General features: G+C 40.2%; 1 protein-coding gene across 1 annotated transcript in view; it reads left to right on the top strand.

Moving 5' to 3' along the window:
- Positions 1 to 1,333: 1,333 nt before the first annotated feature.
- The window catches only part of LOC124789235 (facilitated trehalose transporter Tret1-like), a 79,445-nt gene continuing 53,617 nt past the window's right edge, over positions 1,334 to 27,161 (top strand). The window contains exons 1-2 of the mRNA XM_047256530.1: positions 1,334 to 1,603; positions 9,452 to 9,721. Coding sequence (XP_047112486.1) covers positions 1,334 to 1,603; positions 9,452 to 9,721 — 540 coding nt within the window. The remainder of the gene's footprint in view (positions 1,604 to 9,451; positions 9,722 to 27,161) is intronic.

Here is a 27,161-nt window from a genome sequence, read left to right as displayed (position 1 = left end):
GATGTAAGTATTAAACCTGTAAATATTAGTTTAATTTTAATTCATGTACATAATGTTACTGTTTATTGACTGAGGACCATTAAAATTAATGAAACTCAAGTTTTTCAAATTATGTGTTCGTAATGTGTTTGTCTCACATGTTCCACACTCAGGAGGATCCCCTCTTTTCTGGGTCTATGGAATGAATAATCAATCTAATCTAATCTGCATCTCAGGCTCAATCTTTAAAATATTTTTCAATGTTGTTCATAGTACTGGATCCTCTTTGATGACGATAGTCACTTGAGACCCGGCGACAGCCCTGTAAGCTAAAACTGCTTAACGAAATAAGTTTAATACCTGATGATTTATGTTGTGTGGCATTAGGCCGTGGCCCAAGGCATATTTCTTTGCTTCATGTTCCGATTTTTAATGCTAAAGACATCATCAGCTTTGGGATGTAAAATATTAGGCAGAGAAATATACTTTGGACCATGGCCTCATGTCCATAAAACAAAAAATCATTCAGGACGCAAATACCAGCAGCGAAAGCCTGCAGTGTATGATTATATTAAAACTGTAGAACATCCAAAATACTGTCCTTTTTATTTGTAATTGTAAAGTTATTTTGCCGAGAGGTGACGGAAGAAATCAGTTAACACAGACAAAAATTCTTCCTACTTAAGTACAGTGACAAGCAGTACATGTCCGCCGGCCGGAGTGGCTGAGCGGTTCTAGGCGCTACAGTCTGGAACCGCGCGACAGCTACGGTCGCAGGTTCGAATCCTGCCTCAGGCATGGATGTGTGTGGTGTCCTTAGGTTAGTTAGGTTTAAGTAGTTCTGAGTTGTAAGGGACTGATGACCTCAGAAGTTAAGTCCCATAGTGCTCAGAGCCATTTGAACCATTTAGTACATGTCCATGCTTAAGGTATGTTGGTTGGTTGGTTGATTTGGGGGATGGAACCAAACAGCGAGGTCATGTGTCCCATCGGATTGTGGAAGGATGGGGAAGGAAATCGGCAGCACCCTTTCAAAGGAACCATCCCAGCATTTGAGATTTAGGGAAATCACGGAAAACCCAAATCAGCATGGCTGGCCGCAGGTTTGAACCGTCGTCTTTCCGAATGCGAGTCCAGTGTGCTAACCACTGCTCCATCTCTCTCGTTTTAAGGTCTGTAGTATATAGTTAGAGCAAGTCGACAGGGAGACTTGGAGGAGAGATGCGACAGACGGCTGTGTAAGCTGTCTTAGGGATGACGGTGTTTCGCAGAGTTTTGATGGCTGCCGACAGGCGACCTGGCGATGCTGGCGGGCGGCATCGTAATGGCGTGGTCGTCGCCGGCGCTGCCGAAGATGAGCCTGACCCCCTCGGAGGCGTCGTGGGCGGGGTCTCTGCCGTCGCTGGGCGCCGCCGTGGGCCCCTGGCTGGGCGGCTGGCTGTCCGACAAGCTGGGCCGCAAGGCCACCGTCATGCTGGGCGCCGCGCCCATCGTGCTCAGCTGGGTGGCGCTCATCTTCTGCGAGTACGAACCCGTCTGGCTGTGCGTCGTGCGCTTCGTGTCCGGCCTCGGCGTTGGACTCATCTTCGCCGCCATGCCGACCTACGTGGGGGAGATCGCTCAGGTACATGTCGCTCCTCTCCCGTTTTCGTGCTTGCACTTGGCTGTACCCGAGGGCTTCTAGACATTGCAATATCACTATACTCGCCACTGTGCTCCTCAAACCAATCCATCAAACTCCTGGCCTTGTGACATGCCACATTCTCATGTTGAAAAATGCCACTGGGAAACATGACCGTCATGAAGGGGTGCACATGGTCTGCAGCCAGCGCACAGTACGATACTCTTTGGCCATCATAATGCATTGCATGAGCTCCACTGGAGCCACGGACGCCCACGTGAATGTTTCCCAGAGCATAAAGTAGCTGCCACCAGCTGGTCTCTATCCCACAGTACGGGTGCCAAGGAGTTCTTCCCCTGCAAGACGACGAATTCGCGCCCTCCCATCAGTATGATGAAGAAGGTATCGATATTCATAGTTTTCAATGTCATGCCGTTAACACTGGCACATACATTGGTCGTCAGCTGCGGAGGATTATTATTAGGAGTGTTCGGTGCGCTGTGTGTTTAGACACGCTTATATGCCATCCAGCATTAAAGTCTGATGTTAGTTCCACCACAGTTCGCTGCCTGTTCTGTTTTGCCACTGTGCCCAGCCTACAACGTCCGACATCTGAAATGAAGGGTGGCCGCCCAACCCTAACACATCTGTATGTCCTTTCACCTTCGCTTCGCCATGCACTGAAGACATACTCCACAGCGCTCCTCGACCACCCGACAATTCATGCAGTTTCCAAACTGCTTATGCTGAGCCTCTATGTCATCAGAATCTGTCCTCAGTCAAACTCTGATAGATAGTACCCCTTCGCCATTCTACACACGGACAGCACACTCACTGAGACTATATGCACCATGTGTATCTGAATAGCAGCCATTCCTCGCCAGGCGACGCTGCTATCGCCTGGATGGGCGAAATTAAATGAGCGTATGGCATTGTTGCCCGGGAGGCCCCTATTCGAGGAAGTTGGGCCGCCAAGTGCATGTCTTATTTCATTCGACGCCACATTGGGCGACTTGCGCGCCGGTGATGAGGATGAAATGACGATGAGGACAACACAACACCCAGTCCCCTAGCGGAGAAAATCTCCAACCCGGTCGGAAATCGAACCCAGGCCAGCTTGAATTGGAGGTAAGCACGTTACCATCCAGCCGTGCAGACTTACGCCTGGATAGGTTTGTATCGATAATAGGTCGGTGGCCATAATGTTCTGCATGCTCAGCGTATTTCAACATGGTATAACTTTCTTTAGTTAAGGTAGCATATGCGGCTCCCAAAACATAGAATCACATACTGTGTCAGTGGAGAGATTCCACTGCTGCAGTCGTGAAGGTAAGAAAGAGTACGGGATCTAAATCCCTTATCAGATCACTAAGTTCACACCATGTGAGTTTGTGTGGTTCTCCAAATGGTTCATTGGGCTAAATTTAGGGTCAGTATCATTGGCAGATGACTGCACTTTTTCGGCTGTATGTGTTGGTTCAGCATTATCGCTATCACTGCTTGATGGTGGTACACGTGGGGAAACTGGAAGTGGCAATCCTTCTCCATGAACACAGGACGAATGACAGATGGGATGTCAGTGTATTGAATATTCCTCTTTCTCTAAGTGTTGACTCTTTTCCTTAAGGTAGGCAGGTACAAAAATAGCAATACGAAGCAAGATTTGTTGGTTCGCGCCAAGAAGCATACACGGACATAGTAAACACAGTTCTTCAGTTTGAACACGTCACCTCACATACAGTCTAACTGCCATGACAAGCATTCCAATGACAAGTAAACTAACACAGCACAGGAGCAACATGGATGAATCCGTTTGTCCATGGAGATTACTTTGGTAACAGAAAAGGGTTACAGTAAAAATACAGACCAGCCTTAAATTAAAATTTCGCTTTCTGGCAAAGTTTACAAAGTTATTCAGTTTAATGTCATATTGGCATACTACATAAAACTAACACTGTGCATGAGCAGTAAGATGTAACACGTAGGGGAAGGGAGGAGGAAAGCTGACAGTGGGAGAATAAGGGGAAGGACAGAGAGGAAATGAAGGAGAGGAGAAATAAGGACAAGGGACACAGTTGAGAGGAGTGGAAGGGAATGGTGGGAAAGGGAGAGGACAAGCGAGGTGTGGAGGAAAGGGAAAGGGATGGGAAGACAGAAGGAGAGGAGGGGTGGAAGTGGGAGAAGAGGAGGGGTGGAAGTGTGAGGAGAGGGGAGAGGAAGGAGTGAGTGGAGTGTTGGGTGGGGAAGGGGAGGTTATAAGACTACCACGTACTATCAGATTAGTAATATACCAATAATGTTACTCCTGTGAAAGAATTTTTATTTTTGTGATTGTGACTGTGCGCATTGGAAAGGTATTGGACTGTTTTTCGACTCTGGAAAGATTGCTTCTGAGAGGAAACAACAGCAAAAACAAACGGGAATCGAACCAAGTTTCTATTAGTAATAAAGTAAACAGTAATTACGCAAATGGTAAAGGTCGCCATCCTAATTAGGCAAAGTTGTACCAAGTACTAACATGGTCCATAAAGAAAGTTTCCTATTGTGATTGACTTTGCTTGATACTGAAATTGTGTTTTCTGGTAAGATGGAAGATAGTAGCACAATTTAGAAAGTTATACACCGGTGATTTGACTTTAACTACACAGGAAGAGTAGTAATACATTTAGGCATCAACTGGGTCTTAGTAACACTATCATTACAATAGGAAGATAATGATATTTATAACTAAGTGCTTACTAATGGTGGAGCAATACTGACTTGTAGAAGAGGTTCTTTTGTCATTTTAACTACAGGAAATTACTACTATTGAAATAGTTATGAAGTAATTGTATCTTTTGTACTGATCATTATTTGCATTCTCAAGGAATATTCACTTCCTGATATTATTTAGCTCAAGTGGAACATGTGAAACCTGGATTTAGTGTAGTTTGAATGTTTCTAGCCAATTGCTTATACTTGATTACTGTTGTTGTAATGTGAAATCTAAAACTTATCTATCGGTGGAATCAGATCGAGGCTGAGCACTTCAGTCACAACACAACACAGGAAGCACTGTTAACAACGTAACACATGACGTTGTACATGTTATCATTGCAATAAAAATATCTTTGAACTAAATACTTTAAATCTGCTCTTAGTAATTGTACTTTGATGAGATATTAACTATCCCTATATGAAAACTACATGCAGTATTTCAAAACGTAGGCTCACTAAATAATTATGTACTTCACAAATTCACCAATTTTATTTACTTTCATTAAGGAAGATAATGGTTTTTCAGTTCAATTAAATAGGATACTTAGATTTTGTCGTAGCACTTGGGATAGGACCCTCTCCAGGTAAATGACTAGTGATAAAACATGGTGGCACGGCACAAAGTTTACAGAACCCAGAATTGTTAATGAAAATGAAACCATATAACTGATCCATGCAAGTATGCATTACACAGTTGATAATTTCAGATGAAGCTGGTGGCAGCGTCGATCTCTTGTGCTACTCAAAAAAAGACGAAAAAAGTATCCATGGTTCTTCCTGTGTAACAAGCTCTGAAAATTCTCTTTTTAGCGTCAGATTTTCATAGTACAGAGCTAACCAAAGTACACCATGAAAAATAAACCAAATTACTTCCGCATCTGAGTCTATATTATTTAATCTTCCAGTTCTTCTCGCCTCTTTCAGTGCACAAGATGCCCACCTTTTTGCTGCAAGCCTGTCTGACTCATGCCACAAAGGAGTTAGGAGTTTCGCAGTTTGACCGCCAGATCCACTTTTTCTATTCCTGCCCTGCCACTTCCGTTGCGAAAGGACTTTCCACCGAGTTTTTCATGAATACAAACCTACTTTCCCTATGCATAAACCAAAATTACAATTAAAGTTTTAACTTTTACATTCTTTTACAACACATTACTTTTGACAGTACATCCATAGAGTAATTACAATTACATAAATTATCATAAATAGTGAATAGAACATTTACCTGGATGTTGCATCAAAGAGCATAGTCATACAGAAGTCACTATATGTAAAAATAGACAAAGAAGTTAGACCAGAGCAATAAAGATAATATCGGTAATAGCTTTACAAGCTGAGGAGCAAGACTAGGTTACGGGAGGGGAGGGGTGCAAATTTGTAATCTCTAAATGTTCATGCAATTTAATACATCAAACAAAAATACAGAGTTAAAAATTAAAGTTATCAAAGACACATAAGGAAATCTAGATCCTTCTAACCTAATACATAGGGGCTGAGAATTTGTGGTGCATGTTGATCCATCAGGATGAAGTTGTTAATCATCCTGTATTAATATACTATACTAATTCTGTTGTAGAGAACGGTAGAGTTGTTGAGTATGGTATTATAAAGGCTTACTGATATTATTATTATTAAGATTGAGGTTACACAGTTTGTGCATACAGGTTTTCCCAGCAGGAATGGTCAAAATTCAGGGTTGTGACAGGAAAGACCATTCGAAGCAAAAATTTCTAATAAACATGGGTTCTTACCAAGGTTAGAGTAAAGTCTACAAAGAAGCTATGGATTACTCAACTAACAGGGGTATCTTGTAAAACAAAAAGAAAACTGTATCTGTCAATCCGAAGTTCCAATGTTGATGCTATAGCACATTACAAGAAATACTGCAAAATGTTAAAGACTGTAATACGGACATCAAAGCAAATATATTACAAGGAAAAGATAATCGTGTCACATAATAAAATAAAGACAATATGGGATATAGTGCAGGAGGAGACCGGTAGAACCAGACATGAAGAGGGACAAATAGTATTAAGAGTAAATGATACATTGATGACAGATGTGTATATTGTTGCAGAACTTTTTAACAAACATTTCATACTGTCAACGTCACATTTCGGATTTCTAAAGGGATCTGATATTGAGAAGGTTATCTACACTTACAGTGGAAATGTGCTTAATTCATTAGATAAAAAATTGCAGGCAACTGGTATGTTTTGTGATCTGTCAAAGGCATTTGACTGTGTAAACCACAATATCCTTTTAAGTAAATTAGAATATTATAGTGTAACAGGAGATGCTGCAAAATGGTTCAAATCTTATATCTCTGGCAGGAAACAAAGAGTGTTATTAGGAAAGAGACATGTATGAAGCTATCAGGCATCATCCAACTGGGAACTAACTACATATGGGGTCCCACAAGGTTCTATTTTAGGGCCTTTACTTTTTCTTGTGTATATCAATGACCTTTCATCAGTAACATAAACAGATGCCAAGTTTGTTTTGTTTGCCGATGATACGAACATTGCAATAAATAGCAAATCAAGTGTAGTCTTAGAAAGATTAGCTAATAAAATATTTGTGGACATTAATCACTGGTTCCTACCAATTCCTTGTCACTAAACTTTGAAAAAAAATACACTACACGCAGTTCAGAACTTGTAAGGGGTGTTCCACGAGTATATGCCTGACATATGATGACAAGCAGATAGAAGAAGTGGACAGTGTTAAATTCTTGGGATTACAGCTTGATAATAAATTCAACTGGGAAAAGCACACCACAGAACTGCTGAAGCGTCTTAACAAATCTCTATTTGCAATGCGACTTGTGTCAGACATAGGGGATATAAAAATGAAAAAGCTGGCATACTATGCTTACTTTCATTCCATAATGTCATATAGGATTATTTTTTTGGGGTAATTCATCAAGCCAGGCTAAAGTTTTCCAGGCACAAAAACGTGCAGTAAGAGTTATATGTGGTGAGAACTCAAGAACATCCTGCAGAATCCTGTTTAGGGAACTAGGGATACTAACTACTGCTTCCCAATATATTTATTCTTTAATGAAATTTGTCATTAAAAATATATCACTTTTTCAAACCAACAGCTCAATACATGGAATCAATACTAGAAATAAGAATAATCTTCACAAGGATTTAAAGTCACTTAGTCTTGTACAAAAAGGTCTGCATTATTCAGGAACACACATTTTCAATAACTTCCCAGCAGCCATAAAAAGCTTAACAACCAATGAAATTCAGTTTAAGAGAAGCCTAAAGGATTTATTGGTGGCCAACTCCTTCTACTCCGTTGAACTGATTTGTGTATATATGTAAGTACAATATAACTTCTGCACAGTTTCAGTGCAGTAATGTGTTCACTGTATATATATATATATATATGTATATATATATATATATATATATATATATGTGTGTGTGTGTGTGTGTGTGTGTGTGTATGTGTGTGTATAAGTACAATCTAACTTCTGCACCAAATCAGTGCAGTAAGGTGTTCATTGTAAATAAGTATTATCGTAGTTGTATTACACATTTATTACCTTATAAATAAATAAAAACTTTTTATTTTAAATTCAGTGCATTAGTATTTGTAAAATGATTCTTTCATATAGTGTTCATTAATAAATGATGACCATTCCACTTAGGACCTGTGGAATGGTACATTAGCTTATCTGTTTGAGTTGTAAATATTTGTCATATATTGTTGTTCTTCTGACATGTTCTACATCCTGGAGGACCTCGTCACTACGAATCAATTGCAATGGAAGTAAATCTAGTCTAATCTAATCTACAATGCATAACTTAAAAACTACGAGCACTTCTTCATTTTTAATACTGTGAAACAAATCTCTTCTACTGCTATGTGATTTCAGTAGTTTGGGAGGAGGTAGCACGGACCAAAACAAAAAAAAGTCTACTAGACTTGGGTCAAAAAATGCATATCTTAAGAGCTCAGCAGAAGATATTTATTTCACAGAAACAAGGATGAAGTGCTCATAGCTCTGAAAATAGGTAGTTTAGAAGCTGTGTTTACTGGTCATTTTATTTGTTTTGGTCCACTCTACCATCTCCAAAATGTGGGAACCAAAGAGCTTGCAACAGAAAAGATGTGCTTAATAGTACCAAAGATGAAGAAATGCTCTTAGCTCTTAAGGCCTGCTATTCAGAACCGTGCTTACTAGACTTTTTGCTTCCTGTCATACCCCTGATTATTTAAAATGTCTGCAGCGAGGAGTATCTCTAGTGTTTCATCGATGTCGTTTACTGTGTAACAGTTTTCAATTGCATGGCTTGTGTGGTGTCACCGCCAGACACCACACTTGCTAGGTGGTAGCTTAAATCGGCCGCGGTCCATTTAGTACATGTCGGACCCGCGTGTCGCCACTGTGTAATCGCAGACCTAGCGCCACCACCAAGGCAGGTCTCGTGATACGAGAGAGCACTCGCCCCAGTTGTACGAGAACCTAGCTACCGCCCAGTTGTACGAGAACCTAGCTACCGCCCAGTTGTACGAAGCCTTTCTCTCTCATTAGCCGAGAGACAGAATAGCCATCAGCTAAGTTAATGACTACGAACTAGCAAGGCGCCATTAGCCAAACAGTGATTGTAATTGAAGTCTCCTGTGTATCGTCAAGATCGATGTACCACAATGATATTAAAGATAAGTATTAATACAGCTACGTACTTTTCTTAATAACATTAATTACGTAGCCTGTTCCAGTACTTCACGCCCGTCTGCGTTAGTCTAGCTTGCCTTTTCAGCCATCTCAACTTCACGGTGTCGGCCCAGCCTCCAGACACAACAGCTTGCAAAGTTCGATTTACCAAAAACTGTATGAACCATACATTCTTCTGCTTTTGTAGAAGGGGTGAAGCACACCTACCACATACAAGTTTGTAAATGCACAGTTCAACATCAACACGCTTCTAAATCATGTAGATGTTGAAGACTGCATTTGGAAACATTCTGTGTGGGGTTCAGTATTGTCATTAACCATGATTTTTACTTTTTTATTAGCTTCATTTCAAATGTGGATTCGAATGCTGTAGTGCTGTATTGTGTAATTTCCGTTGGCAGGCAGACGTCAGAGGCGGGCTCTCCTCGCTGATCCAGGTCTCGATGACGACCGGCTTCATGATCGACTACTGCGTGGGCCCGTTCGTCTCGTACACGACACTGGCGATCATTGGGATGGTGACGCCGCTGGTGGCCGTGGCGTGCTTCGCATGGATGCCCGAGTCGCCCTACTACCTGCTGGCCGTGGGGAAGGACGCCGCTGCGGAGAAGTCGTTGCGCTGGCTGCGGGACCCGGACCGCGACATCATGTCGGAACTGCGTCAGATGAAGGTCAGTCTATATTTGAGGGGGCAGCTTTGCAGAAAATTTCCAGTGAAGAGAACCGTAGACGGAGTGACCAAAAGTTATGGGAAGGGGCTGAAAGTGATGTCAGTCGTCAGTTACTAAAGCCTTCGCATTTGTCTCCACAGAGTCCTGGTAGCAATGGGTTTATGATGTCCCATAATCAAATGGACGACAACTTGACTCACAGGGGACCGTCGACCATACCATACAGCTAATGACCATTCATCAGACATTTGTGATCTTCCTGTGCAGTGGTTCATCTATGTGCAAGCATGGTCTCTAAGTTAATGTCGGTCCCCTCTAGATACAATTGTCCTCAGAAATTCGAATAATAGTGTGATCTCCAATATACTATAACCAAAATGAGTAGGTATGTCTGAATGAGAAATGACCTCCAACAATCATGGACCTTGAAGGTTATCATGTGCACATCATGTAATCATCCTTGACATCATCATGTTAGCTAAAATACTAGGCAAACACAAAAACAAATAGTCATTCTGAATTAGTGGAAGACTGTAAATAATTAGGCCTACTTTTGGTATTGGGTATAATGCACCCTCAATTTAAATATGTCAACATCTACAAGTGCTACAACTATAAATATGGAAAGTGTCTTGATATTTCAATTTGATGTTTTGTCATAGAACGTAGTGTCATCACTAATGGTTTTCAGTAATGTTTCGCCACCATTTTAAGGGGCCAAAAATTGCGCATCACTAGAAAACATAACAGATGCCTTATATTACAACTGAACTACACATAACAGAGGTTAAGTACAAAACAAACTGGTGCAATATTTACCAATTGGAACTATGGCTCTCTAACATTCTATTTCTTATACTCAACCACAAAATCACACTATACTCAAACAAACGCCATTTTACGAAGGAATGAAGAAGGTGGTTGTATTATGATACATCACTTAAACAGGAATGTAAAAGGAGAATCTTTACTTTGTTTACACACAACACGACCAAAGATGAATGAAAAGCAAGGACAATACAAAGTTGATATTTCGCAAATAAAATTATTTATCAAAAGACATGAAGGTTGTACATAGGTGCAATTACAAAACTCGAAAAATTCTAACATTGCAGCAAAATACAAGACATACTTTGTAAGCACAATGGGCTTTAGAATTGAATACTTCTGCATCAGAACCATCTCAATAATTTATTAAAATGCACACAATCTTAATTAGCACTACCTAATTAAATTATAGGTTAGTCAATGACCATATCTCGGTCTTGGTACATCTAAATACATAAAAATTGTCTGCTGAACGCTGCTGATCTAGCTTACAGCCTGAAGTACACCATGAATTATCAAAACAAACAATGTTACTCGTACACCAAAAACTCACCTGATAACCAAGTCAGTCAAACATTATAATGACTCGACTCAAGGGTTTTGACATTATCTTGCAGTTCAAACCGCTGTCATCTTCTGCTTTTACATAGAGGAGGACACTTCATCCCTATACAGGGTGAGTTACGTAAGGCGTAACACCCCTTTTATTTCGTGAACGGTTACACATATAGAAATGCGGTTTTTGACAAATGTTAGAGAGTGGAGGGTCACCTGTTTTTTTTGTTTATTTAATGTTTTTAGCGCTGATACCAACGGAGATATTGAAGCAAATACATTTTTAGATGACACCGTATAATTTTTATAACTGCGTTCGATAGCTTTTGAGGGGGGTCTGCTTCTTTTTTTTTTACTAATATTTGTAATCTTTTTCTTTAAAGATAAGTAGGTGGTATAGCGTTTCTTAATGTTCACGTTGAAAAATGTAGTAAAAAATTTCGAGAAATGTCCTAGAATGTGAGAGAACGGTGGCCATAATCGGCATTAAGGGTGCCCGTGCTACGCTGTGTCAAAATGTCAACACATTTGCCTGTTTACTTGTCTGCACAGCAGGCCGTTCATTATTGTTTCGATATTCGTTGCTTGCAGACAAATATACCAATGAGGAGACGATGGATATGCTACTTTTATGTGGTGAATGTAAAAAAAAATACCGTAAAAATAGTACAGCGGTGTGGGGCTACCTACCTGGATCGCCAGTGTCCGATGCTCCAGGCAATTGCACGGGTTATTAAGACGCTAGTTGCGATAGACTGCTTGAACTTCAAAAAGAAGACAAGAAAGAAGACTGCAACTGACAGAGAACACGAAGAAGCTGTTCTGGCTACGACGCTAATGGACCTGCACAGTGGTACGAGACAGATTGCTAAGGAATGTGGAATCCGGCACACGACTCTCATTCGCATCTTGCACCGACAAAATTTCCATCCCTATCATCTACCACTACACTGGGCACTCGACAACGGTGATTTCGAACATCGTACAGAATTTTATCGGTTCACTCTTCAGGAACTGAGAGACGACGCTACGTTTTTTTCCAACGTTTGCTCTTTACCGATGAAGAAGTGTTTACAAACGACCCTAATGTAAATCTGGATAACATGCACTATTGAGCAGCCGAAAATCCATACTGGTTTCGTCAGGTGCAACATCAACGGCCATGGAGCATGAACGTATGGTGCAACAGGGAACCACAGAAGGGGCGACCATCTAAAAGTGGGCAGGTAAAACAGTTGTAAAAACGATTGGTATTGTAGTTGTAAATTGTCGTAGCTGTGCTGGGAAAGAACCAGAGCTCCAACCCCTAATAGAGGGCACTGAAGCTCCAATAGTTGTAGGTACAGAGAGACGATAAAGCCGGAAATAAGTTCAGCTGAAATTTTTTCACATGATCTAACAGTGTTCAGTAAGGATAGATTAAATACAGTTTGTGGTGGAGTATTTATTGCTGTCAGAGGTAGTTTCCATTGCAGAGAAATTGAAGGAGATAGTTCGTGTGAAATAGTATGGGTAGAGGTTATACCTGACAATCGGACTAAACTATTAACTGGATCGTTTTAGCAACCCACCCCGGCTCAGAAGATATAGTTGCTGAACAGTTCAAAGAAAACTTGAGTCTCATTTCAAATAAGTACCCCACTCATACAATTATAGTCGGTGGTGACTTCAATTTACCCTCGATAAGCTGGAAAAATTATACGTTTAAAGCCGGCGGCAGGCATAAAACGTCACCCTAAATTGTACTGAATGCTTTCTCAGAAAATTATTTTGAACAATTTATTAGTTCATGAGCCCACTCGAAGCATAAATGGTTGCGAAAGCATACTTGACCTTTTAGCAGCAAATAATCCTGGAGAATGAATAAAAAAATAGGAGTGCGGGTAAGCTACTACAAACAGCATAGTGAACGCATTATTGTGGCCAAGACAGACACGAAGCCCACGCCTACTACAGTGGTGCCTCTGCAGATGGCGAAGACATTGAAGAAATGTGTGATGAAATAAAAGAAATTATTCAGATAGTGAAGGGACACGAAAATTTAATAGTCATGCGTGACTGGAATTCGGTAGTAGGAAAAGGGAGAGAAGGAAAGGTAGTAGGTGAATATGGATTGGGGCTAAGAAATGAAAGAGGAAGCCGCCTGGTAGAATTTTACATAGAGCACAACTTAATAGTAGCTAACACTTGGTTCAAGAATCATAAAAGAAGGTTGTATACATGGAAGAAGCCTGGAGATAATGACAGGTTTCAGGTAGATTGTATAATGGTGAGACAGAGATTTAGGAACCAGGTTTTAAATTGTAAGACATTTCCAGGGGCTGATGTGGACTCTGACCACAATCTATTGGTTATGAACTGTAGATTAAAACCGAAGAAGCTGCAAAAAGGTGGGAATTTGAGGAGATGGGACCTGGATAAACTGACTAAACCAGAGGTTGTACAGCGTTTCAGGGAGAGCATAAGGGAACAATTGACAGGAATGGGGGAAAGAAATACAGTAGAAGAAGAATGAGTAGCTTTGAGGGATGAAGTAGTAAAGGCAGCAGAGGATCAAGTATGTAAAAAGACAAGGGCTAGGAGAAATCCTTGGGTAACAGAAGAAATATTGAATTTAATTGATGAAAGGAGAAAATATAAAAATGCAGTAAATGAAGCAGCCCATAAGGAATACAAACGTCTCAAAAATGAGATCGACAGGAAGTGCAAAATGACTAAGCAGGGATGGCTAGAGGAGAAATGTAAGGACGTAGAGGCTTATCTCACTAGGGGTAAGATAGATACTGCCTACAGGAAAATTAAAGAGACCTTTGGAGAGAAGAGAACCACTTGTATGAATACCAAGAGCTCAGATGGGAACCCAGTACTAAGCAAAGAAATGAAAGCAGAAAGGTGGAAGGAGTATATAGAGGGTCTATACAAGGGTGATGTACTTGAGGACAATATTATGGAAATGGAAGAGGATGTAGATGAAGATGAAATGGGAGATACGATACTGCGTGAAGAGTTTGACAGAGCACTGAAAGACCTGAGTCGAAACAAGGCCCCGGGAGTAGACAACATTCCATTAGAACTACTGACGGCCTTGGGAGAGCCAGTCCTGACAAAACTCTACCATCTGGTGAGCAAGATGTATGAAACAGGCGAAATACCCTCAGACTTAAAGAAGAATATAATAATTCCAATACCAAAGAAAGCAGGTGTTGACAGATGTGAAATTTACCGAAATATCAGTTTCATATTCCATTGCTGCAAAATACTAACACGAATTCTTTACAGACGAATGGAAAAACTGGTAGAAGCCGACCTCAGGGAAGATCAGTTTGGGTTCCGTAGAAATATTGGAACACGTGAGGCAATATTGACCCTACGACTTATCTTAGAACAAAGATTAAGGAAAGGCAAACCTACTTTTCTAGCATTTCTAGACTTAGAGAAAACTTTTGACAGTGTTAACTGGAATACTCTCTTTCAAATTCTGAAGGTGACAGGGGTAAAATACAGGGAGCGAAAGGCTATTTACAATTTGTACAGAAACCAAATGGCAGTTATAAGAGTCGAGGGACATGCAAGGGAAGCAGTGGTTGGGAAAGGAGTGAGACAAGGTTGTAGTCTCTCCCCGATGTTATTCAATCTGTATATTGAGCAAGCAGTGAAGGAAACAAAAGAAAAATTCGGAGTAGGTATTAAAATCCATGGAGAAGAAATAAAAACTATGAGGATCGCCGATGACATTGTACTTCTGTCAGAGAGAGCAAAGAACGTAGAAGAGCAGCTGAACGGAATGGATAGTGTCTTGAAAGGAGGATATAAGATGAACATCAACAAAAGCAAAACGAGATTAATGGAATGTAGTCGAATTAATTTGGGTGATGCCGAGGGAATTAGATTAGGAAATGAGACACTTAAAGTAGTAAAGGAGTTTTGCTATTTGGGGAGAAAAATAACTGATTGTGGTCGAAGTAGAGAGGATATAAAATGTAGACCGGCAATGGCAAGGAAAGCGTTTCTGAAGAAGAGAAATTTGTTAACATCGAGTATAGATTTAAGTGTCAGGAAGTCGTTTCTGAAAGTATTTGTGTGGAGTGTAGCCATGTATGGAAGTGAAACATGGACGATAAATAGTTTAGACAAGAAGAGAATAGAAACTTTCGAAATGTGGTGCTACAGAAGAATGCTGAAGATTAGATGGGTAGATCATATAACTGCTGAGGAGGTATTGAATAGGATTGGGGAGAAGAGAAGTATGTGGCCCAACTTGATTAGAAGAAGGGATCGGTTGGTAGGACATGTTCTGAGGCATCAAGGGATCACCAGTTTAGTATTGGAGGGCAGTGTGGAGGGTAAAAATCGTAGAGGGAGACCAAGAGATGAATACACTAGACAAATACAGAAGGATGTAGGTTGCAGTAGGTACTGGGAGATAAAGAAGCTGGCACAGGATAGAGTAGCATGGAGAGCTGCGTCAAACTAGTCTGAGGACTGAAGATCTCAACAACAACAACAATCCTGGAGAAATAGTATCGTGACGAATACAGGAATTAGCCATCACAAGGCAGTTTCTGCTAAGCTGAACACCGTAATACCTACAACCATCAAAAATGAACGCAAAGTATATCTGATTTAAATGCTCTTAACGCCTTTTTAAGAGACAGTCTTCACTCCTTCCGATCTGATCATGTAAGTGTAGAAAAGTTGTGGAATGTTTTCAAAGAGATAGTATCAACAGAAATTGAGAGACTTATACCGCATAAATTAATAAGTGGTGGTACTGATCCCCCATGGTACACAAAATGGGTCAGATCGTTGTTGCAGAAGCAACTAAAAAAGCATGCCAAATTTAAAAGAATGCAAAATCCCCAAGATTGCCAAGTTTTACAGAAGTTCGAAATATGGCGCGTACTTCAATGCGAGATGCTTTTAATAATTTCCACAACGAAATTCTGTCCTATAATCTGGCAGAAAACCCAAAGAGATTCTGGTCATACATAAAGCACACCAGTGGCTAGACAGCATCAATACTGCACGATAACAACGGTGAAGTCACTGATGACAGTGCCGCTAAAGTAGAGTTATTAAACACGGTTTTCCGAAACTCCTTCACCAAAGAAGACGAAGTAAATATTCCTGAATTCCAATCAACAACAATTGCCAATATGAGAAACATAGAAATAGATATCCACGGTGTAACAAAGCACTTAAATTACTTAATAGAGGCAAGGCCTCCGGTCCAGGTTGTATACCAGTCAGATTCCTCCCAGAGAATGCTGATAAAATAGCTCCATATTTAGCAATTATATACAACCACTCGCTCACAGAAAGATCCGTACCTAAAGACTGGAAAATTGCTCAAGTAACACCAATACCCAAAAAGGAAAATAGGAGTAATCCGCTGAAATACAAGCCTATATCACTAACGTCGGTTTGCAGTAGTGTTTTAGAACATATACTGTATTCGAACATTATGAAGTACCTCGAAGAAAACGATTTATTGACACATAGTCAGCACGGATTCAGAAAATATCATTCTTGTGGAACACAACTAGCTCTTTATACTCACGAAGTAATGAGTGCTATCGACAGGGGATGTGAAATTGATTCCATATTTTTAGATTTCCAGAAGGCTTTCGACACCGTTCCTCACAAGCATCTTCTAACCAAACTGCGTGCCTACGGAGTATCGCCTCAGTTGTGCGACTGGATTCGTGATTTCCTGTCTGAAAGGTCACAGTTCGTAGTAATAGACGGAAAGTCATCGAGTAAAACAGAAGTAATATCCGGTGTTCCCCAAGGAAGTGTTATAGGCCCTCTATTGTTCCTGATCTATATTAACGACATAGGAGACAATCTGAGTAGCCGTCTTAGATTGTTTGCAGACGATTTACCGTTTTGTAAAGTCATCAGATGACCAAAATGACTTGCCAAATGATTTAGATAAGATATCTGTATGGTGCGAAAAGTGGCATTTGACCCTGTATAAAGAAAAGTGTGAAGTTATTCCCATGAGTACTAAAAGAAATCAGCTAAATTTCGATTACGGGATAAGTCACACAAATCTGAAGGCTGTAAATTCAGCTAAATACTTAGGGATTACAATTGCAAATAACCTAAATTGGAACGATCACATAGATAATAGTGTGGGTAGAGCACACCAAAGACTGCGATTCATTGGCAGAACACTTAGATGGTGCAACAGGTCTACTAAAGAGACTGCTTACACCACGCTTGTCCGCCGTATTCTGGAGTATTGCTGTGCGGTGCGGGATCCATATCAGGTGGGATTGATGGATGACATCGAAAAAGTACAAAGATGGGCAGAACGTTTTGTATTAGCGCGAAATAGGGGAGATAGAGTCACAGACATGATACGTGAATTGGAGCCGCAATCATTAAAACAAAGGCATTTTTCGTTGTGACGGGATCTACTCATGAAATTTCTATCACAAGTTGTCTCCTCCGGTTGCGAAAACATTCTGGTGGTACCCACCTACATAAGGAGAAATGATCATCACGATAAAATAAGAGAAATCAGGGCTAGCACAGAAAAATTTAAGTGATCGTTTATCCCGTGTGCTGTTCGAGAGTGGAACGGTGGAGAGACAGCTTGAACCTTCTGCCAGGCACTTTATTGTGAATAGCAGAGTAATCACGTAGATGTAGATGTAGATCATAGGAAATTTCATTGTGGGACCTTACACTATCTAAGGCGTTCTAAATAGACACACGTATGCACAATTTCCGACAAACCTTCTGTCTGTTCCTCCAGAAGAGGTACGGCTGGACATTCGGCAGTGTATATGGCTACAGGCAACGGTTGCCCAGCTCACTCGTCCCGTGTTGCAAAGAAAATACTGAATGAGAACTTTCCTGGGTGTTCGACAGGACGAAATTCTATTGTCAAATGGCCTGCGAGGTCTTCCGATATGACTCTGCTTGATTTCTTTCTGTGGGGAGCACTCAAAGACGCAGTCTATAGCGAAGACCAATCTGCATCAGACGATATGTCATCAAATCGACAGTGCATGCTCTACTATATCATCCACTGTAATTACATATGCTCATCGTTCTTTCGAACAGCGACTGCAAACGTGCCTTGACTGATTTGGGTGATTACCAAATCGTTGTTGTTAATTTCACTTACGAGTGTACGAAATTGCATTGCAGTGTCAAAAAGTCGACAGCGTGTATTGCACATAGCTGGTAATACTGTCATTACGTGTTTATGTTCAATATGAAACGATATTTCGTTAAGAGGAATATTTATTTTGCGGTTTACAAGTGATTACCAAAGTATTTTTCATAAAATCTGTAGTTCACTGAATGTATCCCACATGATATAGTTTAAAGCAGTGCAGGTAGGGACAGTTCTCTGACAGTATGTACTTTAACTCTAAGAAGCACGTAAAGGAAAAGATAGGTCAAATTTTCCTTCTAACGTTTAAATATTTAGTAAAGTAGTTGCTTTTTGCAGCGTATAAGACCTCTTTATTTTTGAAAAATAAAAAATTCATTTCTCTGTTTCACCTCATGTAAATCTGGGAGGATACATAAATATGAAACAGTTTTCCTAAGGCCTTTTTAAAACTCTAGATCTAGCCTATGTCATATTTCCATATACAACATTCGTAGGTGAACCTGCACCTAGGTCGTAAGATGGAGGTTTCAGGGGGAAATAAAGCTATATCCTCGTAGTGCAGGCCTACCTTACGGTATACGACTACGCAGCCTGGTTCGAGACGCCTGCTCTGCAGGGTTTGCACAGCAAATAATGTTTCTGGCCATTGAGCACTGCCATTCTAAGACATTTCTCGAATTTTTTAAAGACAGGTTTCAACATCAACATTAACAAACACTTGTAAAGTTGTTGCTTTAATTTGTTATGAAAGCGGTGCTGATAGACAATAAAAGCTGTTTAGAAGCTGTGAGCTGTCTGGGGAAGTTAACCTTGCATTACCGCGCAACTGTTTCACCAGGTATCCAGTCTAGCTTACCAAATTCCCAACCAGACCAACATTAATTATAATCTTTTAATAGTCAACCGGTGATATATATATATATATATATATATATATATATATATATATATATATAAAAGAGAATTTAAATAAAAAGAAATAAATCAGTTTGTATTTGGAAATTTATTTTACATTGATCATTGAAATTTCAGCATATTAAACTTGATTCATAACTAAACTTGTGCCTTATTTAGGATTGTGAAAATGTGAGATTGTTATCTTACGGAACACATCAAATATGGAGCCAAGAGTGGGAGACTGCATACAACACTGCATTCATAAAATAACACACAAAGAACGTTGAAACATATGCAAGAGGAAATTAACCACAACCAACCGATTCAATTTTCACGTTCGTAGAGCAATCCTGTCCGTCATGAAATTACCACACACTGGTATACTGAATTCATACTAACTCTCTGTGAAATCTTCCCGAAAAGAATAGCTGAGGGCTACTTTGATGCTTACACCACATGCTTCACATGGTCAACTTGGTTTACACAAAGAGTGTAACTCCACAATAATTTTGATAATTAAAATAAATTACATCGAAACGCAATTTACAAAAGAAAAACCGCGAACTGGTTACTATCGTCTTACTATTAACCTGATGGGTCAAACAATTGTATAAGCACGTGGTACTGATCTCACAAAGTACACCCCATCTCGGTTGAACATAAAGAAAAGTTGCTATAATGAAAAATATTGTCAAGACGAGACGTTATAATCTCACGCACATTCGCATTTAAGATTAATGATCTTAGTTAGAGTTACTGATCAACACGTGGTTCCACTTTACTCACAAAGTAGTGACAAAGCAACTACTGGAAGATTTTCTGAACTTCAAACTCGAAATACACTGCGTTGCAATTTAAAATAACATTAGATATTTTAGAGCTAAACCTGAAATAAGGGTGATTAAATTTTCAGTTAGGCTGAACTTAAGTAATCCATTGTCCTACGGACTTAGCAGACACCCGCTTAGCCGGAGATCTTACCACTTCAGACGCTCGCTGTGGACTGACTGACCTGGGCTCCTATCGAGCGCTCTAATGGATACAAAGTGACCAGAGAGGCAGCTTCCTATACCAAAATGACAAGGGATGGACAGGACTATACTAAGGATAGAAACGTCTTTGCTTTTAGAAAGCGTAGCTACCCGTTCCGACGTTGGTCCTACTGTTCTCTAGCAGACAGCCTTGTCTGCTACCCTCAAGCATGCAACTAGAAATACATTTGTTCATTCATCCTCTCACACAGAAGGGAAGGGGGATGAGAGTATCTTATCATATACAGTATATAAAAGAAAGCAGATGTTGGTTCTGTATGAGACTGTGTGACATGAATTACATATAAACTGTGTTTTAAAGTGTAGTAGTGTGACAGATCGTTCTTGTTTATGTGTAAAATTAACAAGTTTCACTGCTCAGACTCCTCCCAGATAGTCAGAAACACCACAGTAAATTTAGAAGAGGAATTTATGCCGTAAATGACAACAGATTTAATAAAATAACATGAAAGGAATCCAATAGAGACCTTTCATAACCCCAACGCTCCGGGAAAAGACTGTGCAGGGAATTTTCTGGCCATGCTAGGACATTCTCAAGCAGGCTTCTCACACCCAACTTAAACCAAAAATGTAAAGAAAAGGAAAAAGGTCACCAGTTACTTGCTAAAACACAATAATTTCAACACATCTTTAGAATCTACCAATTTCAAAGAGAAAAAAACAATCTGTGACACCTATTTAAAAGATAGTTTAGACCTAATTCGGTCAGCAAGTAAAAACAATGGTTCCTGTGTCATTAATATGAAAATAATTTCTGGTTGTTACCCTTATGGAGTTCACCAGTATTTGCTCATTGCAAGAGCCAACTGATCACAGGAAAATTGATGACTGTTTGTTAACAAGTAAAATTTATGAAAATAGCAAAGGTGCCACAGCAATTAGAAAAAACGTGAAAATAACATCAGTATTATAAAGCAGGAAATTACAATGCCCAATCCGTAAAAGCAAAAAAAAAAAAAAAAAAAAAAAAAAAGAGAAAAAACATGTTTTACAAAGTGGTTATCGCAAGAAAATTCTATATCTTATAAAACTAATAATTTGTAGAATTGAAATAACTTTGTGGCACTAATTTAGCACTCTACTATATTTCAGTTAGTTAGCAAACAATGAGCACTGTGTCATTATACTGAAACTACAATTAATTATGTGATTGTTACCCTTATGGGGTTCCTCACTATAAATATGCCCCATGCAAAGGCTAATCGATCACAGTCCAATGAGAATGAATAGCTATCTGACTGATAAACGAAGCAATGCTACAGGACTGAATTTACGAAACAAAATATTACAAATCTAATACATCACACAAAAACAAACATTGATCAATAAAACAGCTCTGAAAGTACAATAGTCAACGTCTAAAAAAAACACCAATAAATAAAACACCTGCAAAATACAAGAGTCAAAGTCTAAAAAAAAACAATATATAGAACACCGGAAAAATACAAGAGTCAGTCTAATAAACACCAATAAATCGAACCCCTGCAAAACACATGAGTCAAAGTTTCTCTGACAGAACACACGTATATGCATTGGACTAAGAACCGTATAATAACTGTTCACTGGCACACTCAGTAGTTCCACTGTTCCATGGCACAATATAAGAGGGGGGGGGGGGGGGTCGTCGCCGCAGCTGTCAGTAGGGATTTTTGTCCATCTGTTGCGTGCAATCCCGCCGTCTCTGCCCTCTCATGAAGTTTCTCTTGGTGTCCCGTGTCATGTACATCTCGATTTGGTTCCATGTTTGTGTTGTCAAATTCGTGCGGTATCCTCGTTTGACACGCCAGGTTGATATTCCTGGGCAAGGATGCCACTTAATGGCTCTTCTTTGTGCCACCCTTAGCTGCCAGAGAACATCGAACTATGATTTACTGTCGCTTGACAGTGGGCATCCGCCAGGAAATGTTGATAGGCGTCGTTGAAGTCCGCCAGTTTCTCTGGACGGTATGTGTCGAAAGCTCCACGCCCCTTGTGTTGTTACATTCTTGAGTTATCCTCAATTGGCTCGCCGGTTTGATATTCCTGGGCAAGGATGACACTTAGTGGCTCTTCTTTGTGCCACCCTTAGCAATCAGAGAACACCGAACCATGATTTACTGTCGCTTGACAATGGGCTTCCGCCAAGAAATGTTGATAGTCGTTGTTGACGTCTGCAAGTTTCTCTGGACAGTACCTGTCAAAAGGCTCCATGCCCCTTTATCCCCTGTCTTCTGTCGTTTCACCGCGGCCGTCTCGTCACGGTCGCATGCGTGTGTTGCCTGGGCAGCAGATGTATTTTGCGCGGTGGACTGCTCGGCCATCTCAGGTCATCGCCTCCACAAAGGGTCGCACTGGTGCGGCCGGCCATTAGCTCCGGGTGCAAGGGAAAGTGTTTGCCCCGCAGCCCTTCTTTTGTTGGCGAGCGCGCTCCAGAAGTGGCCCTGTTGACAGTGTGTCATGCTGGGAAACCCGCCTGTTTACAACTAGTCCTCCTCCTCGCTGCTCCCGCTGTCTCGTAAGAGTTTAGCTGGTTCGTTTTCACGTTCTCAATTGCATTCACAGAAATTGTTCATCATAGTTATGTGATTACAAAATGTCATACATAATACCACTTAGTATTGTCTTTCACAATTTTTAAGAACAAAAGTGAGATTAATTTTTTTTTTAAATAAAAAAGTTAGATGAATCGACAATATAAAAATAGAAGTTAAATGACTTGACAATATAAAAAATAAGTGAAATGACTTGACAGTACAAAAATAAAAATTAAATGAACTGACAATATAATACCTAAATCCACTGAGCGAGGTGGCACAGTGGTTAGCACACTGGACTCGCATTCGGAAGGACGACGGTTCAATCCCGCGTCCGGCCAGCCTGATTTAGGTTTTCCGTGATTTCCCTAAATCGCTCCAGGCAAATGCCGGGATGGTTCCTTTCAAAGGGCACGGCCGACTTCCTTCCCCGTCCTTCCCTAATCCGATGAGACCGATGACCACGCTGTCTGGTCTCCTTCCCCAAACCAACCAACCTAAATCCACATCACTAATGTGGTTCACTTGCGTTTTAATAAATCAAATGCTACTTATTAATTCACTAAAATGAATAAGATTATGCCTTGTGCAAGTATAGGTCAGGACAGCATAGGGTTCACGTGTTATTTACACACACACACACACATGCACACCTGTTGTCTATACTACAAACTAACTAACCATAAACATGTATTACTCAAAATTCTACTTCAATCCAGTACTAGTTAATCCAACAGGCTACTTCAATGCTGCCGGCCGCAGTGGTCTAGCGGTTCTCGGCGCTCAGTCCAGAGCCGCGTGACTGCTACGGTCGCAGGTTCGAATCCTGCCGCGGGCATGGATGTGTGTGATGTCCTTAGGTTAGTTAGGTTTAAGTAGTTCTAAGTTCTAGGGGACTGATGACCATAGCTGTTAAGTCCCATAGTGCTCAGAGCCATTTTTTTGACTTCAATGATACTTCAACACAGCTTTTTTACCACTACAATATTGTTCTAATTCGTCCTGTTCTTGACTGTCGCGGCATATGTCTTTTCACATGATAAATATGGAGAAACCTTCCTTAAACATACATAGTAATAAGAACAATGGTTATTTGCACGCCAAAACCATTTGACACACCTGATAAGAGACTCTCAATTATACTGTTATCATACTCATATATTCACACATAAAACAGTAAGACAATTTCATCTAAAATTACGTTATCACAAGAATTAATCACACAGATGACTCTGAGAAGGGTAAAAATATTTTCATTGTACAGGTGATACTACATTTTCTTACCCATTTCGTTCGTTCTTTAAGTTACCTTTCGCTTCCAAATCAGTTATTTCGCATGTGGTGGTTATTCTGGATTCATTTCTCATGAATGGCAAAATTGTGGTCTCTTCTATTCTGTAAAACAGTTTCATCTTAACATACTGAACTTACAACAGACACAAAAGATCCGAATCCTCCTGTAGTTTAAATGACAAATGTTTTGCTTCATCCTTATTACATGAAACCAAGCTTTCCTTCGGTCCCATAATCAAAATTATTTAATCTTCCTCTACCTTCAAGAGGGAAATTTCCTCAGTACAAATCATACAGGCTGCAGTGCATCCCGCACCAGCGAAAACAGTAAGCTGTAATGCTCACAGCATCAGCAAAACACATAAACGTCGCTTTTCTAGGACAAGTATTAACGCAGAATAATTTTTTTGGCTCTGGCTCAACATCAATCAAGACTACAGAATGGATCCATATTTCTGTTCCATTTCCATTTGCTGAAAAACTACTCGTATTTCACTACGACAATAATATTTCAGGGCCACATAAATTACACAAACCACAACTCTTCTTTCACCTTGAAAGGAATCAATCTACTTACGAAATCCACAGATGGCACTTTATGTACTCAGCTATAAAGAACAAAAAAGACATATATCATCAATATTAACATATTAGCGTATATTGGGAAGCCATTGGTTAAACAATCGTATTATCGCATCCTGTTTTCAAGATTCCAAACTTACTCCTTCCTTTCTCAGAGTTCTCCTACCTTAAAATATTCATACAGCACGCATACTATAGTAAGAGATCCTCATTTATACTGACAGATATAGAATAGTAATAAATAGATAGTAGCACTGAAAGCAGAAAATCGGGAACAGGGCTACTAACAGCTGGGGACCTGGGTTTGCCAGACCCATAATACCCACAGATCGGATATTCCCCTGAGCTTTACATTAATTCAACACAGATCTTGCTTCTCTCAGGAGCGACTCTTTTCAATTTAGAAAAAACATAAACAGCATTTCACTCATTCACAAAAAAACCTTTTATCTTCACATTTGAACCAACCTAAATCCTAATTGCACAAGGAAAGAAAAAAAAACCGCAAACATCACTTCAATCAATCACACAGAAACATCTTTATCATTATTTTTACCAACATATTATTCAAAATACAAATGTAAGGATGTAGAGGCCTATCTCACTAGGGGTAAGATAGATACCGCCTACAGGAAAATTAAAGAGACCTTTGGAGATAAGAGAAAGACTTGTATGAATATCAAGAGCTCAGATGGAAACCCAGTTCTAAGCAAAGAAGGGAAAGCAGAAAGGTGGAAGGAGTATATAGAGGGTCTATACAAGGGCGATGTACTTGAGGACAATATTATGGAAATGGAAAAGGATGTAGATGAAGATGAAATGGGAGATACGATACTGCGTGAAGAGTTTGACAGAGCACTGAAAGACCTGAGTCGAAACAAGGCCCCCGGAGTAGACAATATTCCATTGGAACTACTGACGGCCGTGGGAGAGCCAGTCCTGACAAAACTCTACCATCTGGTGAGCAAGATGTATGAAACAGGCGAAATACCCTCAGACTTCAAGAAGAATATAATAATTCCAATCCCAAAGAAAGCAGGTGTTGACAGATGTGAAAATTACCGAACTATCAGCTTAATAAGTCACAGCTGCAAAATACTAACACGAATTCTTTACAGACGAATGGAAAAACTAGTAGAAGCCAACCTCGGGGAAGATCAGTTTGGATTCCGTAGAAATACTGGAACACGTGAGGCAATACTGACCTTACGACTTATCTTAGAAGAAAGATTAAGGAAAGGCAAACCTACATTTCTAGCATTTGTAGACTTAGAGAAAGCTTTTGACAATGTTGACTGGAATACTCTCTTTCAAATTCTAAAGGTGGCAGGGGTAAAATACAGGGAGCGAAAGGCTATTTACAATTTGTACAGAAACCAGATGGCAGTTATAAGAGTCGAGGGACATGAAGGGAAGCAGTGGTTGGGAAGGGAGTAAGACAGGGTTGTAGCCTCTCCCCGATGTTGTTCAATCTGTATATTGAGCAAGCAGTAAAGGAAACAAAAGAAAAATTCGGAGTGGGTATTAAAATTCATGGAGAAGAAATAAAAACTTTGAGGTTCGCCGATGACATTGTAATTCTGTCAGAGACAGCAAAGGACTTGGAAGAGCAGTTGAATGGAATGGACAGTGTCTTGAAAGGAGGATATAAGATGAACATCAACAAAAGCAAAACAAGGATAATGGAATGTAGTCTAATTAAGTCGGGTGATGCTGAGGGAATTAGATTAGGAAATGAGGCACTTAAAGTAGTAAAGGAGTTTTGCTATTTGGGGAGCAAAATAACTGATGATGGTCGAAGTAGAGAGGATATAAAATGTAGGCTGGCAATGGCGAGGAAAGCGTTTCTGAAGAAGAGAAATTTGTTAACATCCAGTATTGATTTAAGTGTCAGGAAGTCATTTCTGAAAGTATTCGTATGGAGTGTAGCCATGTATGGAAGTGAAACATGGACGATAAATAGTTTGGACAAGAAGAGAATAGAAGCTTTCGAAATGTGGTGCTACAGAAGAATGCTGAAGATTAGATGGGTAGATCACATAACTAATGAGGAAGTATTGAATAGGATTGGGGAGAAGAGAAGTTTGTGGCACAACTTGACCAGAAGAAGGGATCGGTTGGTAGGACATGTTCTGAGGCATCAAGGGATCACCAATTTAGTATTGGAGGGCAGCGTGGAGGGTAAAAATCGTAGGGGGAGACCAAGAGATGAATACACTAAGCAGATTCAGAAGGATGTAGGTTGCAGTAAGTACTGGGAGATGAAAAAGCTTGCACAGGATAGAGTAGCATGGAGAGCTGCATCAAACCAGTCTCAGGACTGAAGACCACAACAACAACAACATTATTCAAAATGCATATGTCACAAATTTAAACTAATCAATTCTTTCTCCTCACCGTCCTCTCTACTCCGCACTGTCCTCTCTATATACCCTATTTACTAATTTGCCATGTCGCTCATTTGTTACGATTGGACGCCTTCTGCGCTGATCATTTGTCATTGCTGGTTTTGTTCATTTCCATTTGCTGGATTATGTCTAGGGTTGGCCGGCCGAATTTCAACATCATGTGGTGCTCCGCCTACA

This window comes from Schistocerca piceifrons, chromosome 3 (assembly GCF_021461385.2).
Source record: "Schistocerca piceifrons isolate TAMUIC-IGC-003096 chromosome 3, iqSchPice1.1, whole genome shotgun sequence".
In the NCBI taxonomy this organism is placed as follows: Eukaryota; Metazoa; Arthropoda; class Insecta; order Orthoptera; family Acrididae; genus Schistocerca; species Schistocerca piceifrons.
The sequence above is the reverse complement of the archived record's forward strand: the minus strand, read 5'-3'. Positions and strand labels throughout refer to the sequence as shown.